We start from the raw sequence: 17,096 nt of genomic DNA on the forward strand, positions 1-17,096 counted from the left end.
AAATGGCAGCCTGGAACTATTTGCACATGACTAGGACCGCTGATGTATACCGTGGACATTGGAGAAAGCATAATAAGGCGCCATGCTGACCAGATCATAGAGTCATCCGAAAAAGGACAACCTACACCACAACTCTATACGCCTAGTGATGAAGCAGAGATACCCATAGTATCTACCTCCGATCCGGTGATACTGGAACCAGATGAACCCGACACTGGCATTGAAGCCGAATCGACCTTGCCAAAAGAACCTACTACACCACCGAGGTGTTATCCGGACCGAGTCAGGAAGCCTCCAGAGAGACTGAATTTGTAATTGATTAACTTCAGCAAATGTGTATATTATTGTTCTTGTAAAAATGTTATTTAATGATTACTTAAAATGTTATGTACTATTTATCTAAAAGGGGAGGAATTGTAGTGTATGTACCTTTAAGAGGAACTATGTTTTTGAAGCCCCTGTATACTGTAGTACCAGTAGTGACCACTCGGATATATAAGCCTGTGTAGTGTCTTGTGTAGTTAGTTCACCTCCAGACTTTGTTCAGTAAACACTTGTTAAATCAACTCCTGCATTCCGTGTCTCCATTAACACACGGATATAACAAGAAGTTGTTTCCCCAAGTCTCAGCAGTGCTTGCAATGCAATGTCACTTGAGCTACAGTCTACATTGGATTAGAGTTCATGTTAGCTACTTGACTGCAGTCTTGAGATGAGGCTGCCTTCCAAATAAAACACATATGAATATAGCTCTAATAACCCCAGTAAACTGTAGGCTTACCCAATCTGCCCTGTAAACTGCACATCAAAACCAACCACATTAATACAACAGTAACACAAAACTAAAACAGCACAAAGAACGGTAATAGACATACTACTCCAAAGGATTAAGGAAGATTACAGCTTCCAGTTCCAATATGGGAAATGGGCGGTAGTGGTTCAGCCACCTCTTTTACACACCGCCCGGTTTTTGCTTCCATCGTGAAAATCGGTTTGTCTCCAACTCTTTAAGAACCCATCACACTGACCGGTTTCATTCTAGCAATGCATGTGTATCTTTCCCAAAAATAAAGATCAATTACCTACCTGATAAAAGTTTTCTTCATGCTTCAAATGATTTGTACAAGCCACAAAATGTAGAAGTTTAATTTGATATGTTCCAGAGAAACCACACGCTGAGCACACACATAAAAATATTGTCAAGACATTGCAAATGGACAGTGCTGCACATAGCCTTCTGCTCCAGTGTTGTCTGCTCGCATGTACCATTGTGGCAGCTTGTTTTGCTACTGAAACAAAATTAATTAGCCACTAAAAAATAAGCTACCTTTCCCAAAACTATACTCCTGCACGATCTGCAAGGTTTGGGTAGAATCTTGGATTCAAATCTGTGGCTGATTCCGTGTTAAGCAAATGTTATAAACAGGGCACTTGGAAATTACTTGGCCAGTAAGTGGCAATCGATAAGATACTTGGATAAAAATGACTTTAGTTTCTCTTTGATGCTTAGTTCTGACAAACAAGTTTGAAAAGTTAATAACAATACTGATTTAGCTGGTCCCTTACTATTATACTCAATTATAAATCCAACTAGCTAACAGAACGATACATATCTAAATAAACTAAATTTGCTTCTTTGTAATTGATGCAGGTGCAATTGATGCAGGATGACCTGAGTCATTAAGAAACAACACCATCATGGCCAGACAGTTCTAGTAATGCATACCTTTCTGTTTATTACTGCTTAATCACTATATAGTTTCTCTAATTTAAGGTTAAATTTACAGATTAATTAACTAAGTAGAAGAATTTCACAATATCAGATGTCCAGATAATCGGTGCTGATTCATATCTAGTCTTAATCGAGCAATGGTGGAACCTCAGGGTTATCCTGGAAGTCATCGCTGTTCCTTTCTGGTACCTTCTGTTGATGAAATTGAAGGGGACCTTGAGCAACTGATTTCCTCTCCGTCGCTATATTGGTCAAGTCAACACATAAATGTTTGCTTGGATCCACTTCTAACTTCTCAATATGTCGAGTTGCTCTGTGGAGTAATATGACAAGACATTCGGTAAGATTATTGCACTGTTTAAATCTCTCCACCAGTCCACTGAGTTTGCACATTTACTGCTGGACTGCGCCAAGCTCTTTCATTGGTAATCATGTTATCCTTTGGTCACATTACAGCTGCAAATGAATTTAAAGCTTTGGTACACTCACATCTTCAAAAATCTCACACATAAAAGCACTATAACAGATTAGCTACAAGATCCAAGGTCACTCAGGATGGGCTGCAGATCAAGCACGTCAGTCGCTGTGCATCCGCTCCTTCAACTTACAATATGTAACGTACTCTGCTTGCATGACAACAGTGCACGCATTACATGGAATGAGACCTGAACTGGCGGAGGGATCAGAAACTATTATCTGTTGACTCCTTTTCAGAAGGCCACTCTGAAAACCCTGCCTGAGCATTGAAAAGAGGAAGAAGCCATAAGACTTCTCCAAAACAATGGGCTAGTGCCCATCCAGGTCTTAATTCCTGCCCACCTTCTCTCTCACTCCCATACATGCAAACAAATACCACATACTTACTATCTTGTAATGTAAGGTGTTATGGTGTCGGTTGGGAACAGCATTGTAATATTTATAATTTTTTTCTGACCTTGTAAGCCTGTAACAGCAGCCTGTCAACAGTGCCAGTGAGTCAGGACAACAGTCCATCACAGAACCTTGCATCCCTCTCACTAATGTTTGTAAGCACCAACATATCAACTTACATCCTGGAGGTTGCAGTTTGTGAACCTGAGGTAATACTGGCTGCAAAATTTGGCTCCGTACCAAATGTTGTTTGGGCGCTACGAGTGCTGTTTAGGTTTCACTCTGGAAATCAACCCTAGTGCTTGGTTTGCTTTTTTTATGGCCTTGCTAACCTGTGTCACAACTTTGTGATTTGTGTATTTGTACTCCAAGATTCCTTTGTTCCTCTATCCCACCTAGACTCGCACCCTCCAAGTAATAAGTGACCCTTTTCTTCCTACCAAAATGTAATACCTCACATTTATCTGTGTTGAACTTCATTGGCCAATTAAATGCTCATTCTGCAAGTTTATTCATGTCCTCCTGTAATTTGTTACAGTCCTCCTCAGTATTGACTATACCCCCCAATTTGGTGTCATCCGCAAATTTAGAAATTGTGTTTTTGATTCCGATGTCTAAATCGTTAATGTAAATTGTGAACAGCAGTGGTCCCAGCACTGATCCTTGTGGAACACCACTACCCACCTTCTGCTACTCTGAATAGCTGCCTTTTACCTCTACTCTCTGCTTTCTGTCTTGAAGCCAGCTAGCTATCCATTCTACTACTTGTCCCCTGACTCCGCATTCTCTGACCTTGTTCATCAGTCTATTATGGAGTACCTTATCGAAGGCCTTTTGAAAATCTAGATAAATTACATTTTATGCGTCGGGCTCCTTCCACGCTGGAGCAGGAGATATTTGCAACATCTCCCAGTTTACCGTTCACGGTTGCATAAGGGAGGTCACTGAGACTCTATTCCAAAAGAGCTGAATAGATTTCCTACTCTCTTGCCAGAGAGCAGCAGGCAGAGCGAGCACGTGGCTTCTCGAGGTTTGCAGGCTTCCCCATGTTACAGGGTGCCATTGACTGCATGCAGGTCACTTTGCGGGCGCCACATGTCAACTCTGATGTGTACCGGAAATGAAAGGGATTCCACTCCCTCAATATCCAACTGGTGTGTGGCCATACACAGGGTATCCTGGCAGCAGTCATGATGCCTTCATTCCACGGCAGTCCCCTATGGCATTTGAGCCACCACGACAAACTGGAGGGTGACTACTGGGCGACAAGGGCTATACTTTGATGACATGATTCATGACTCCGGTACACAACTTACGCACACGTGTGCAGCATGCATACAATGGAAGCCATGCTGCCACACGAAATGTGGTAGAGCACACCACTGGTGTGCTAAAACAATGCTTCCGCTGCCTGGTCTACTCTGGAGGAGCTCTGCAGTACTCGGCAGAGCACATGTCAAGATTCATGCTGGTCTGCTGCATGCTGCACAACCTTGCCACATGAGGGCACAGTTACTGACCATCACAGCATCCGCTTGGCCACAATGCAAAAATAAAAGCCAACACAAAATAAACATTTAAAACCAAATTTATAAATCAAAGCATGCCATATTGCATACAAACATCAACTAATCACCCTTGTTCATTCCCTTAGTGCCCGTCTTCAGTGTGCCTTTGCCTGTCCTGGTGCTCCTACGCAGTGCTACCCCAGTGGCTGCAGCATGGCTGGTGGAAGGCTGCTGATTTTCAGTGGGGGAGACTGCAGGAAGATCTCGAGCAGCTCTGGGCCTAGAAGGCCCGGCATCGGACTGCACCACCTTGGTATGGGTGGCAGCAGTCTGGGCTGGCTAGCTGACAGGCAATAGCAAGAGCACTGGCGGAGTGACAGGGGTGGAAGGAGGTGCTGTCATCCTGAGAAAGGATAGCAGGTTCATGCTCCACGGAGCCACCGTCACTACCCCGAGGTGGCACCTCAGCAATCCTAGTAATCTGTTGGAGGAGAGATTGCTGGACTGCTGTGACACCCTGCAAGCCCCTTTGAACACTGGTATCTGCTGCCTCGGCAGCATGCTGAACTTGCATGAGAGCAGTCTGAGCTTGCATGGCAGCAAATTGACCTTGCATGACAGAAGTCTGAGCTTCCATTGCAGCACTCAGACGTTGGGTGGCTTCTGCTGTGCTGCAATGGAACCTGAGACATCAAACGTTGCACCATTTTGAGTTCTGTAGGTGTGCTAATGGAGTTGGCCACCACTTCTATGCTTGAAAGGATGGGCTCCAAGCTCTGCGCAAAGTCCTGTGCCAAGTTGGTGCCTGACTCCTCCATGCTCCTGGACATTTCACGCAGGCTTTGGCATACCCATCAATGTTCTTCTGTAGTTTGCCATAATAAAGTGCGCATCTGAATCCTCTGCAGCAGAACCTGTGTACGACCTCGCCCTCCAGCAAGCTGCCACCTGCGCTACCCTTGCACCCTGCTCTGGCTGCAGGCCACTTGTGCCCGGTGTCTCACCATGTGCAGACCCCACCTCTAAACTATCCTCTAAATTACGCGCAGTGTCAGTATCTGAGCTAGTGACAGCGTGTGTGAAATCGAGTGACAGTGTTTCTTCTTCATCGCTGTCTTCCTGCTCTTCCACCTGTTGCGCTTCCACCACTGCCTGGCCAGGTTACAGTTCCTGAGTATCTCAAAGGAGAAAGGCACAAGGGCAGGGTTGTGGGGAGGGGGGGGGGGGGTGGTAAACAAGAGGTGCATGCTTACATCATCTGCACCTTGTAAATCAGGAGAGATTGTGGAATGAGAGGGATGTGGGATATGAGAGGATACCGTCATCTTCAATGGTTTCAGCCCCACCGCTGGCCACAGCCTCAGCGATGGCCGCATCAATGATGGCGACCACCGTCTCCTCCATCGGGGTAAGGACGTGCAGCCATGCCTGTCCCCTGTCAGTTAGCTACGGCTGCCTCCGGTTAAGCGTTAACTTGTCCTGCGAGAGGGTAGTATGTCAGTGAGTATAGTGCAATCGATTTGGGTGATGTGCCTGTCATGGTTGAACAGCTGGCAGTGTGTGCAAGCTGTGAGATGTGGGTGTGAGGCTTGCAGCAGTGTGTGAAGGTGAGGTGAAGCTATGAAAGTTAGGTGTGAGTCCTGATTGATAGATTGTTGGTAGGTGAGTGATGGGGGTGTGGTGCATTGAGCAGTGGGTGAGGCTAGTGGTGCAGATATGACATTTGAAGATGAATTCACTGATCTTGACCACTCGTGAGGTCACTGAATTTATTGCGGAGCTGTATCCAGGTCCTCGGGGCTTGACTCCTGGCACTGATCCCCACGGCTATCTGCTCCCACCTCCTTCGCAAAGTTTGTCTGGAGGGCCCCCTGACCCACTGTAGATAGAGGGCCTTTCTCCTCCTCTCCATCTTCTCCACCAAGGCCTCCAGTGCAGCATCAGAGAATCTTGGAGCACACACTCTTCCCTGTTACACCATAATTCACTCTTCTTCCTGCTCATACTCTCTTCCATAAACAGTTCCAGCTCCTGCTCCAGCCAGAATGCACCTCCCCCAAGAGGTGCAGGCTGCCTTTAAGTGCAGGCTAGCTTTAAGTGCTGCTAGCCGTGCACAATCTTGGGCCCCCTGCTGAGGTATGCAGCCATTCAACAGTGCAGTTTGCGCTGGCTGCATGCAGCAATCATGCAAATTAAGCAACAGGCATGGGCTAAATGTGCATTGCAATCCCTGTGCCCGTTTTAGGGGGCTATCGAGTTTTGCCCTCACATTGTTTTCTTGCTAACAATAATTTAAACATAAATTAATTGACAAAACATTAGGTGCAGAATAAGAAAAAGAACATTATAACTGCAAACAATGCCTGAAAAGTGCCAAATATTTTAAAACCTTTTAAAATTGGGACTTCAACTAGCTTTCTTTTAATGTTTATGAAGGCTTTAAGTTTCATTGGGCAGGATCCTAGCCTAAACATTGTAAATGGTAATGGGCTTGCTAAAGGTCCTCATTAGCATGCTCATTAAAATGAGCAGGAATTAATATCACGTTTATGCAGTCTGTAAAGAAATCACCATGGCAAATTGTTCCGCCAGCTTCATTAAGATAGTACCAGCAAGCTGTGGGCGCCAGTCACGGAGGGTGGGGTGAAGGGGGTAGAAAGCAAAATCACCTCAGGTGAGTCTGGGGGTGGGAAGCAATCGGGAGGGGGTGAGCAGTGGCAAACAGCGGCCCGTAGATTTAACACTTCTCCTGGCTCCACATTGAAGTTGAATATTTTTAATAAAACGTATCTTTTTTGGTAGCGGCTTCCAGTGGTTTCTTTCAGGATCACTGTTTAGGCTGCATGTACACTAGGTAATCCTGAACACAGTCAGGGTAAACCAATTTCCAGTCTGGGCCTTAAACAGGTCTTAGGCCACTTATTAGCATAGTCAAGAAGCCTAATGCCTGTTTTAGATCTACAGCGCTCGAACCAATATGGCGGCGGGCATGTTTCTGATGCTGTTGGGTGCTGTTAGTAATATTCTAACCCAATGCAGCACTCAGCTTCATAAGTTTTGCTCCCTAATTTTTATATATATTAGATATAAGCTGGCACAAGCACTTCTTGTGTATAGTTCAAAAGCTCTGCCTTGCTACTTTTGCATGAATAGTATCTCTAAACACATCTTGTGTGGCAAGAACTGAAAGGTGCCACAAACTCAGACGCCAGGAAGTGTATGTGCTCCAAGGGCTGGATTCAGTGATTTCTTTCCTCCCTAGGTGAGAAATTCCTTGGTGTTCCAGTTATAAGAACATAAGAAATAAGAGCAGGAGTAGGCCATGTGGTCCGTCGAGCCTGCTCCGCCATTCAATAAGATCATGGCTGATCATCGACCTCAACTCCACTTTCCCGCCCGATCTCCATATCCCTCGATTCCCTTAGAGTCCAAAAATCTATCGATCTCAGCCTTGAATATACTCAACGATTCAGCATTCACAGCCCTCTGGGGCAGAGAATTCCAGCGATTCACAACCCTCTGAGTGAAGAAATTCCTCCTCATCTTAAATGGCCTACCCCTTATCCAGAGACTATGCCCCCTAGTTCTAGACACTCCATCCAGGTATTTACAGCACAGAAACAGGCTATTCTGCCGAACAGGTCCATGCCAGTGTTTATGCTCCACATGAGCCTCCTCCCACCCTCTTCATCTAACCCCATCAACATATCCATCTATACCTTTCTCCCTCATGTGCTTATCTAGCTTCCACTTGAGTGCATCTATGCCAGTCACTTCAACTACTCCTTCTGGTAGCGAGTTTCACATGCTAACCATTCTCTGGGTAAAGAAGCGTCTCCTGAATTCCCTATTGGATTTATTAGTAACTACCTTATATTTATGTCCCCTAGTTCTGGTCTCGCCCCTGAGTAGAAACACCATCTCTACATTTACCCTATCAAACCCTTTCATAATCTTACAGACCTCCATCAGGTCACCTCTCAGTCTTCTCTTTTCGAGGGAAAAGAGCCCCAGCCTGTTCAATCTTTCCTGGAAAGAACAACCTCTCGGTTCTGGTATCATTCTCGTAAATCTATTTTTGCACCTTCTCCAGGGCCTCTATATGCTTTTTATAATGAGACCAGAACTGTTCAGAGTACTCCAAGTGTGGTCTAGCAAAAGTTCTAAACAAGTTTAACATAACTAATCTGCTTTTCAATTCTATCCCTCTAGAAACGAACCCTCTGTTTGCTTTTTTAATGGTGTTATTAGCCTGCGTCGCTACTTTTAGTGATCTTGTATCTTTCCGCCAGATCTAAAATGTCTCCGAGTATTTTTCTTCTAAATTATAGGAGCAGAAGTAGGCCATTCTGCTTCTCAACCCTCTTCCACAATTCACTTAAATCATGGCTGATCTGCACCCCAACCACCTTTGCCCACATTGACTCCATGGAGGAAAAATTGAGTCACGCTCCCTTTGGGGCGCTAACTTCACCGGGGCGCTACTCCCGAAAAAATTAGCGCCTCCGCAGCCGAAATTGAGTGGTAGCACTCCAAGAGGGAAGCGGGGTGCTACTGGAAGTGCCCCGCCTCCCTCTTGTGGCGCTGCGAGGGAATACCGCAGTGCAATGACATTGTGCCGCAGTATTGCAGGCATTCCTCCCCTTCTTAAAGGGGAGGGGCCTTGCGCAGCGCGACACGAGGCCCAGATGGGCCCGGCGGGATCAGAGTGCCGGCAAAAGAGCCCGGCACTCAAGAGAAGTGCCGGGCTCACAGAGAGCAGCTGGCACTCTGCAGGGGGTGCTTGCCAGGAGGCCAGGGACGGCAGCGGAGGCAGGTGCTGGCAGGTGCTGGCAGGCGGCTAGCAACAAAAATGGCTGCCCGACACCTCACCTTTAAATAGCGCTGCCCCGGCCGCAGGTAGGCCCCCCTGACCCCGTCGGACATAGCGTCTGGCGGTAAGTCAGGGGGTGTTACCGAAGACCACGGCCGGGGCACTGTGCACACTGATGATGTCATCGCCGGCGGCGCAGCGCCGCGCTAACAGTTACCGCCGCTGTTAACCTCATGCTGAATTTCGCGGGAGGCATTGGTGGAGCCTCTTAGGGCGCTAACAGGAGGCACAAAGCAACCAAATTTTCTCCCCCATATCCCTTAATACCCTTACCAAACAAAAATCTATCGATCTCATCTTGAAAATTTCAATTTACACAGCATCCACAGCGTTTTGCGGGAGACCGACCCAGATTTCCACTACCCTTTATGTGAAAAACTGCTTCCTGATTTCATTCCTAAATGGCATATTCCTCATTTCAAGTTTAAGCCCCCTTTGTTCTGGAAATAGTGTCTCTGTACCTACTCTATTGAATGCGTTTATCATTTTAAAGATGTTGGCCACAATTTTTGCGGGGGGGGGGGGGGATTGGCAACAGTGCGCATGAGCACGATAGCGGGCCATGCATGCGGTGAGTCCATGAACGTGGAGGCCCTGGTGATCTAAACGGCTGGAAGCTGGATTTTGATTTTCAAGACTTTAACCCCTTGCCCGACCCTTTCTTGCCCACCTAGTAATTTTCTCAAAATTAATCAACAAGGCTGGTGAGAAAGGTCTGTCTTTTGCAGAAGCCATGTTGAGTTTCTCCAATTACCCCCTCTCAGTGCATCTCTAAGGATCCATTCTAACAACTTGCTTTTAACCAAAGTCAAACTAATGGGCTAGTCATTTCCTGGTTCTGACTTATTGCCCTTTTAAAATATTGGCACCACAGGAATCTCGATCCAGTCCTCGAGAATAATCCCAGACACCAGCGAGCTGTTACATATGTGAGCAAGCGGCTCGCAGAGCACAGCTCCCATTACTTTGAGCATCCTCAGGTGAATGTTGTCAGGGTCAGCAGTACGAGCTGTTTTGAGATCCCTTATTGTAGCCAGGACTATATCCATATCCACTTTGACACTTTCAGCTTTAGCATCCACCCTACAATGTATTATTGGTAACTCATCATCCTCTTCTCTAGTGAAGACTGGCACAAAATAACTATTTAAAACCTCCTAGATGTTCACCCAATTCTGTCCCGAGGAATTCTTTGATGGCTCTATACGGACTTTAATGCCCTCTGACTCCAAATATAGCTTAAAATAAAAGACCCTGCTATTACTACCATAGCTATTGTCTTCTCCAATATACTTATGGCTGCTCTGATAGCAGCTTTCCTCGCCTTTAGCTGAGATTGATACCTATTCTGTTTTACTGAGAGCTATTTTTAAGCCTGTAAAAATGTTTCTTAATCTAATTTAACTTTGTTTTACCATGTAATTTTAGGCACATACATGGCTTCCCTTTGCACAAGGATCCTTAGGTGGGTTAGGGATGCACTACAATATTTACAAATGGAAGAAAAGTGAAATACTCTCTGCAGGGATGAAGGTATATTTCACTTCTTTAAAAAAATGGTGCTTTAAATGTGAAAAATGATTAATCACCAAAAAGGTTGAGGGGGATGCAGGTAATATGCAGAATGCAGAAATAATACACAACTTCTACAGCTGTATCAGCAGTTACGTCACAAAAACTCTCAAGTATTATTTATTTGGGTGGCATAGTCTCGATGTTGCACTGGCTTTCCTCAGAATATCCTCACCACACTGCAATGCAACAAATCAAGGAATAAAACTGAATCATGCATCAGTGATAACAAAATCAGAAATATGATTGATATCTATTCATGTTTGAAAATACATTTCTAAGTAAATCTTTACATATTGGCTATTAATATTCCACACACAGGAATATTAGGAGAGGGAAAATGATAGCCACAGACTGCAGTTTTCTAAAATATTTTATAGATGGTAGAGTCAGTGAGCATTAATAGATTAATGATTGATGTCAGTAATCGTAAACATAGTAGAATATATTAGCTGATTAAAGCAAAATAAAAGTGAAAGTACATTTCTCATTGGTACAATTTCATCAATAATAAGTTATTTCAGTTAAAATACTGAGCAAGATAATTTGAACAGCAGAATAAAGATGGAACAGTTGCAGTAATTGATAATTGACTGCCTGTGCTGTACCCAGAATAGACAAGTTGATTACGCCTGGTTCTATCAATTTCTCCTATCAAAGGATATCCCACATTTAATCTCATGAAGGAACAATAATTTCCATTTATATATTGCCTTAATGTAGGCACTGTACAGAAAGGTCTCAATCTGATGGCCCAGCATGTTGAATCCAAACACGAGACTGCTCTAAATTGCAGCCCAATGGTCAGAGTGTTAGATACTGAAACTATACTTGCAGTTAGTACCTTGGTAAATGGGGGTCCTCCTCACTGCTGCGAACCCTACAATGGCCATGATAGCCTGCAACTTATGTAGCTGCTCAAGCATCACCAATTGGATGCAAGTAATTGACTCCTGGATTTCTGGAGTACTATGCATGCCTTCCCTCACAATCTCTCCTCGTTCCCACGGGTCTCAATATTCTCCAAGGATCACTATTCACTATCTCCCTTGCACAGTATTCATTTCCTCACAGCCACCCTTACATACATGCTGCAAAGCTATCAAGGCACAACATCTGCATGCTCCACATTTCTGTCTTCACAGTCCCCCTTCACACATGGGGTTGTTAACACCTTCTCATATTATAGGAGAAAGTTTTACATAATAGAGAAATGATGACAACTGGAGGTACAGAAGCTTCCACTAGAGACCCCAACCCATCTGAGAAGTGGGCCCTGGGTATTCAGGGCTACAACACCCAACGCTGGTCAGAGATGAGGAAGCAGGAGACCAACAGGGTTTGTATCACAAGAATTCACTACACACTGCATTCTAACATCCTCTCAAAACCATTGTCACACAAGCTGACAAAGAGGTGCCACGCCATGACATGTGCTTGCCGAGAGCAACCAGGACAATCAGCTTCTCGGTTCCCTTTCATAACTTTCATTTTACAGTACCATCTTTGCCATAACCTCTCAAGATCCAAAAGCTGGACCCTCCCAGTAGCTTTCCCACAAGCATAACACCCAGCTTCCCGTCACTGCCTCTCACATATTCAATCGCCAGCAAAGAGACATTCACCTTGGAGGATTTAGATAGTCAGCTGGATCAGCAGCACAGGGGTGATGTACTGAGCATGGGTGGACAAGACCAGGAGTAAGTGGAGGAAGAACAGGAAGCTATTCACTGAAAGGCAAGGGTATTTCCTCTCCAGCTAGCGAGGATAGGGATCCCAATCTCCTTAGAGAAGGATGCTTTCTGAGCACAAGAAGTTGTCAGGCCATTGGGGGAGCTCTCCAGATGCTTCTGGCGAATGGCAAGTAATCCACATGTGGGGTACTTAGGGAAAAAATCCAGAGTGTCTTGAAAGCAGTGTCAATTCCATGGCTACTTGCAGTGGAGCCTCTTGTGAAAGAGGCTGTTAAGACATCTCAGGTACCTCACAGGACAGAATAGTTGCTGAGCTTGCCCAAATGAAGTGCAACATTGGGACATGCTTGGGTCATTGCTGCCATAAACTCTGCCTTCCTGCAGATTGAGGGTACAGCAACATGGAGGCTCACAGCAGGGACCAGCCAGGAGTGCCAATGCTGATGTCTTTTAGGTTGGCAGCACTTCCGCAGCACTCTGTGCCCCACCTTCCATGATTCCGCAAGCAGGGCTGGGCGATTCCGCAAGCAGGGCTGGTCTGTCCCTGCTGCCCAGAAGCCAGCACTTGACGGCACCCTAAAATATTACTGGTTAAAATATTTGTATCAGAACAATAATTATGATAATTTCAGAATGCAAGCATTGGTGGAAATCATTGAAAAACTTGGGACTCTGAATCTTTTTACAGAATTGATCTAAAGGAAAGGTAATAAAAGTTACAGAGATGTGAAGAAGAAACCAGATGGCCCCTGTTCACTGGTGAAGTTGTTGTAATAAATGAAACAGTATAGTTGTTCAGTGCTCAATTATTTATAAAGTTGTAGTCATACAAAAAGGGGGCCCTTATCTCACGCTCAGTTATTTATGAGTTCTGATTTTAACCTGGGATGAGAGGCGAGCAGTGGGCTTGCCCCGAATCGCTGGCATGAGGTCTGAGCCATTTTAACTCCTGAGCCTGTGGGCGGGAGCAGGGTGAATATGGTAGGCAGTTAATTTTGCATCAGTATTGAAATTATATCATTGGACCTCGACTTTTGAATACTTACAAAGCTCTTGTTTGCCTACAGTGAAGGACTCACGCTTTATCCCAAATTTGCCTGTAAAAATGGCGCAGGGTGCGAGTGCGGTGTCCTTCCTGAGGGAAAAATGCTGTCTTTATTTTAACCCTCTTGCACGCTCCACTCTGTTCAGGCGTGGGGAATTAAATTCGGCCCTATGGAGCTTACAAAGATTTGCATGTTCAGGTAGGGGCAAAGAGATCTGAATTGCTGTGAGATTCTACAATATTTACAGTATTGAAGGAATTATAATTTCTCAGAAGCAGGGGAAATGGAGTAATAACAGTTGTGACAAAGGGTATCTATGAGATAAAGGAGAACACTTCATGGATAAGTTGATTTCAAAAACCCCCTTGCAGCCGGCTCTGAGGAGAACTCCGAGTGATAGTCCTCATGCTGAACTATTCCATGCTCCTCTGCCTCCAAAGCAGCTGGGGTCACCGCCCCTGGAATCTCCATGTCCAGAGCTTTTTGGATAGCAAATTTGTGCAGGGCTCAGCAAGCTACAACAAAGCAGGATACACGCTTGGTATCATATGCAGAACCCTTCCTGATCTATTAAGGCAGCAAAAGTGCTGAAAAGTTAAGAACCCTATGGTTTTTTTCAATCACAACCCTAGTAGAGACATAAAAACAGAAAATGCTGGAGATACTTAGCAGGTCAGGCAGCATCTGTGAAGAGAGAAACAGAGTTAACGTTTCAGGTCGATGACCTTTCGTCAGAACTGGAGAAAAGCAGGAAATGGAACAGATTTTTAAGCAAGTGGAGGGGCTGGGAAAGGGGGGAGGGGATGAAAGAACAAAAGGGAAGGTCTGTGATAGGATAGAAGGCAGGAGAAGTTAAGAGACATTAAAGAGATATTCAAGGCAAAAGGAGATGGTAATGGGACAGGGTAAGAAACAAAGGATGGCTCTAGATGAAGTGTAAATTGCACTGGCAGAATGAAAGACAGCTGCCATGTGGGAGAGAACAGAAGGCACAAACAAAAAGTGTGGATAAAAAAAATATATATGATAGGGGCCGAGGTTATGATCTGAAATTGTTGAACTCTATGTTGAGTCCAGAAGGCTGTAGAGTGCCTAATCGAAAGATGAGGTGCTGTTCCTCGAGCTTACACTGAGCTGCCGTGGAACAATGCAAGAGGCCGAGGACAATGAGGTCTGAGTGGGAATGGAGCGGTGAATTAAAGTGACAGGTGACCGAAAGCTCGGGGTCCCCCTTACGGACTGAATGGAGGTGTTCCACAAAGCGGTCACCCAATCTGTGTTTGGTCTCCCCGGTGTAGAGGAGACCGCATAGTGAGCAGCGAATGCAGTATACTAAATTGCAAGGAGCACAAGTAAATCGCTGTTTCACCTGGAAGGGGTGTTTGGGGCCCTGGACAGTGGGAGGGGGAGGTATAAGGGCATGTGTTGCATCTCTTGCGCTTGCACGGGAAGGTGCCGGGCAAAGGGGAAGGGGTGTTGGGGGTGATAGAGGAGTGGACTAGGGTGTCGTGGAGGGAGCGGTCCCTATGGAATGCTGAAAGGGGAGGTGAGGGGAAGATGCGTTTGGTGGTGGGGTCACGCTGGAGGTGGCGGAAATGGCAGAGGATGATCCGTTGAATGTGGAGGCTGGTGGGGTGAAAGGTGAGGACTAAAAACAGTGGAAGCCCTAGAGGAGTATAGAAAGTGCAGGGGGGTACTTAAAAAAGAAATGAGGAGAGCGAAGAGGGGGCATGAAAAAACACTGGCGGGCAAAATAAAGGAAAATCCCAAGGTGTTTTATAAGTATATATACTAGCTGGAGTGCCCGGCGGTGCCGAGGGAACTCAAGAACCCGTTTTCTTGAGGGCATGCTGTTATGAAAAAAGTAAAAATAATTTTTATCTATATATATCAATGAGTCTGTCCGTCTGTGTGGGGGAAGGAGAGAGAGAGGGGGGGGGGAAGGAGAGAGAGGGGGGGAAGGAGAGAGAGGGGGGAAGGAGAGAGAGGGAGGGAAGGAGAGAGAGGGGGAAGGAGAGAGAGGGGGAAGGAGAGAGAGGGGGAAGGAGAGAGAGGGGGGAAGGAGAGAGAGGGGGGAAGGAGAGAGAGGGGGGAAGGAGAGAGAGGGGGGAAGGAGAGAGAGTGGGAAGGAGAGAGAGAGAGAGAGGGGGAAGGAGAGAGAGAGAGAGAGAGGGGGAAGGAGAGAGAGAGAGAGAGAGAGGGGGAAGGAGAGAGAGAGAGAGAGGGAAGGAGGGGGGGAAGGAGACAGAGAGAGGGAAGGAGACAGAGAGGGAAGGAGACAGAGAGGGAAGGAGAGAGAGAGAGAGAGAGAGGGAAGGAGACAGAGAGAGGGAAGGAGAAAGGGAGAGAGGGAGAAGGAGAGAGAGAGAGAGAGGGGGGGAAGGAGAGAGAGAGAGAGAGGGGGAAGGAGAGAGAGGGGGAAGGAGAGAGAGAGAGGGGGAAGGAGAGAGAGAGAGGGGGAAGGAGAGAGAGAGAGGGGGAAGGAGAGAGAGAGAGGGGGGAAGGAGAGGGAGAGAGAGAGAGGGAGAGGGTGGGAAGGAGAGAGAGGGGGGGAGGAGAGAGAGGGGGGGAAGGAGAGAGAGGGGGGGAAGGAGAGAGAGGGGGGGAAGGAGGGGGAGGAGAGAGAGGGGGGAAGGAGGGGGAAGGAGAGACAGAGAGAGAGAGAGAAGGAAGGAGAGAGAGAGAGAGAGAGAGAGAGAGAGAAGGGGAAGGAGGGAGAGAGAGAGAGAGAGAGAGAGAGAGAGAGGGGGGGAAGGAGAGAGAGAGAGAGAGGGGGGAAGGAGAGAGAGAGAGAGGGGGGAAGGAGAGAGAGAGAGAGGGGGGAAGGAGAGAGAGGGAGAGAGAGGGGGGGAAGGAGAGAGAGAGAGGGGGGGAGGAGAGAGAGGGGGGGAAGGAGAGAGAGAGGGGGGAGGAGAGAGAGGGGGGGAAGGAGAGAGAGAGGGGGAAGGAGCGAGAGAGAGAGAGAAGGAGAGAGGGAAGGGGAGGGAGGGAGAGAGATGGGAGGGAGAGAGAGGGAAGGAGAGTGGGATGGAGAGAGAGGGGGGAAGGGGGGAAGGAGAGAGAGAGAGAGAGAGGGGGGAAGGAGAGAGAGAGAGAGAGAGAGAGAGAGGGGGGGAAGGAGAGAGAGAGAGAGAGAGAGAGAGAGAGAGAGGGGGGAAGGAGAGAGAGGGGGGGAAGGAGAGAGAGAGAGAAGGAGAGAGAGCGAGAGAGGGGAAGGAGAGAGAGTGAGAGAGAGAGAGAGAGGGGAAGGAGAGAGAGAGAGAGAAAGAGAGGGAAGGAGAGAGAGAGAGAGAGGGGGGGAAGGAGAGAGAGAGAGGGGGAAGGAGAGAGAGAGGGGGAAGGAGAGAGAGAGGGGGGAAGGAGAGAGAGAGGGGGGAAGGAGAGAGAGAGGGGGGAAGGAGAGAGAGAGAGGGGGGAAGGAGAGAGAGAGGGGGGAAGGAGAGAGAGAGAGGGGGGAAGGAGAGAGAGAGGGGGGGAAGGAGAGAGAGGGGGGGAAGGAGAGAGAGAGGGGGGGAAGGAGAGAGGGGGGAAGGAGAGAGGGGGGGAAGGAGAGAGAGAGGGGGGGAAGGAGAGAGAGAGGGGGGGGAAGGAGAGAGAGAGGGGGGGAAGGAGAGAGAGAGGGGGGGAAGGAGAGAGAGAGGGGGGGAAGGAGAGAGAGAGGGGGGAAGGAGAGAGAGAGGGGCGAAGGAGAGAGAGAGGGGCGAAGGAGAGAGAGAGGGGGGGATGGAGAGAGAGAGAGGGGGGAAGGAGAGAGAGAGGGGGAAGGAGAGAGAGAGGGGCGGAAGGAGAGAGAGAGAGCTG

At 47.2% G+C, this 17,096-nt stretch overlaps 1 protein-coding gene across 2 annotated transcripts in view; it reads right to left on the reverse strand.

Moving 5' to 3' along the window:
* Positions 1 to 1,716: 1,716 nt before the first annotated feature.
* The window catches only part of dnaaf11 (dynein axonemal assembly factor 11), a 148,109-nt gene continuing 132,729 nt past the window's right edge, over positions 1,717 to 17,096 (reverse strand). For both annotated transcript variants that reach the window (XM_085992849.1, XM_085992848.1), the window contains one exon: positions 1,717 to 2,045. In XM_085992849.1, coding sequence (XP_085848975.1) covers positions 1,859 to 2,045 — 187 coding nt within the window. In that variant the 3' untranslated portion in view covers positions 1,717 to 1,858. The remainder of the gene's footprint in view (positions 2,046 to 17,096) is intronic.

This window comes from Somniosus microcephalus, chromosome 7, assembly GCF_052327205.1.
Source record: "Somniosus microcephalus isolate GS21.2 chromosome 7, FLI_Smic_1.0, whole genome shotgun sequence".
Lineage (NCBI taxonomy): Eukaryota > Metazoa > Chordata > Chondrichthyes > Squaliformes > Somniosidae > Somniosus > Somniosus microcephalus.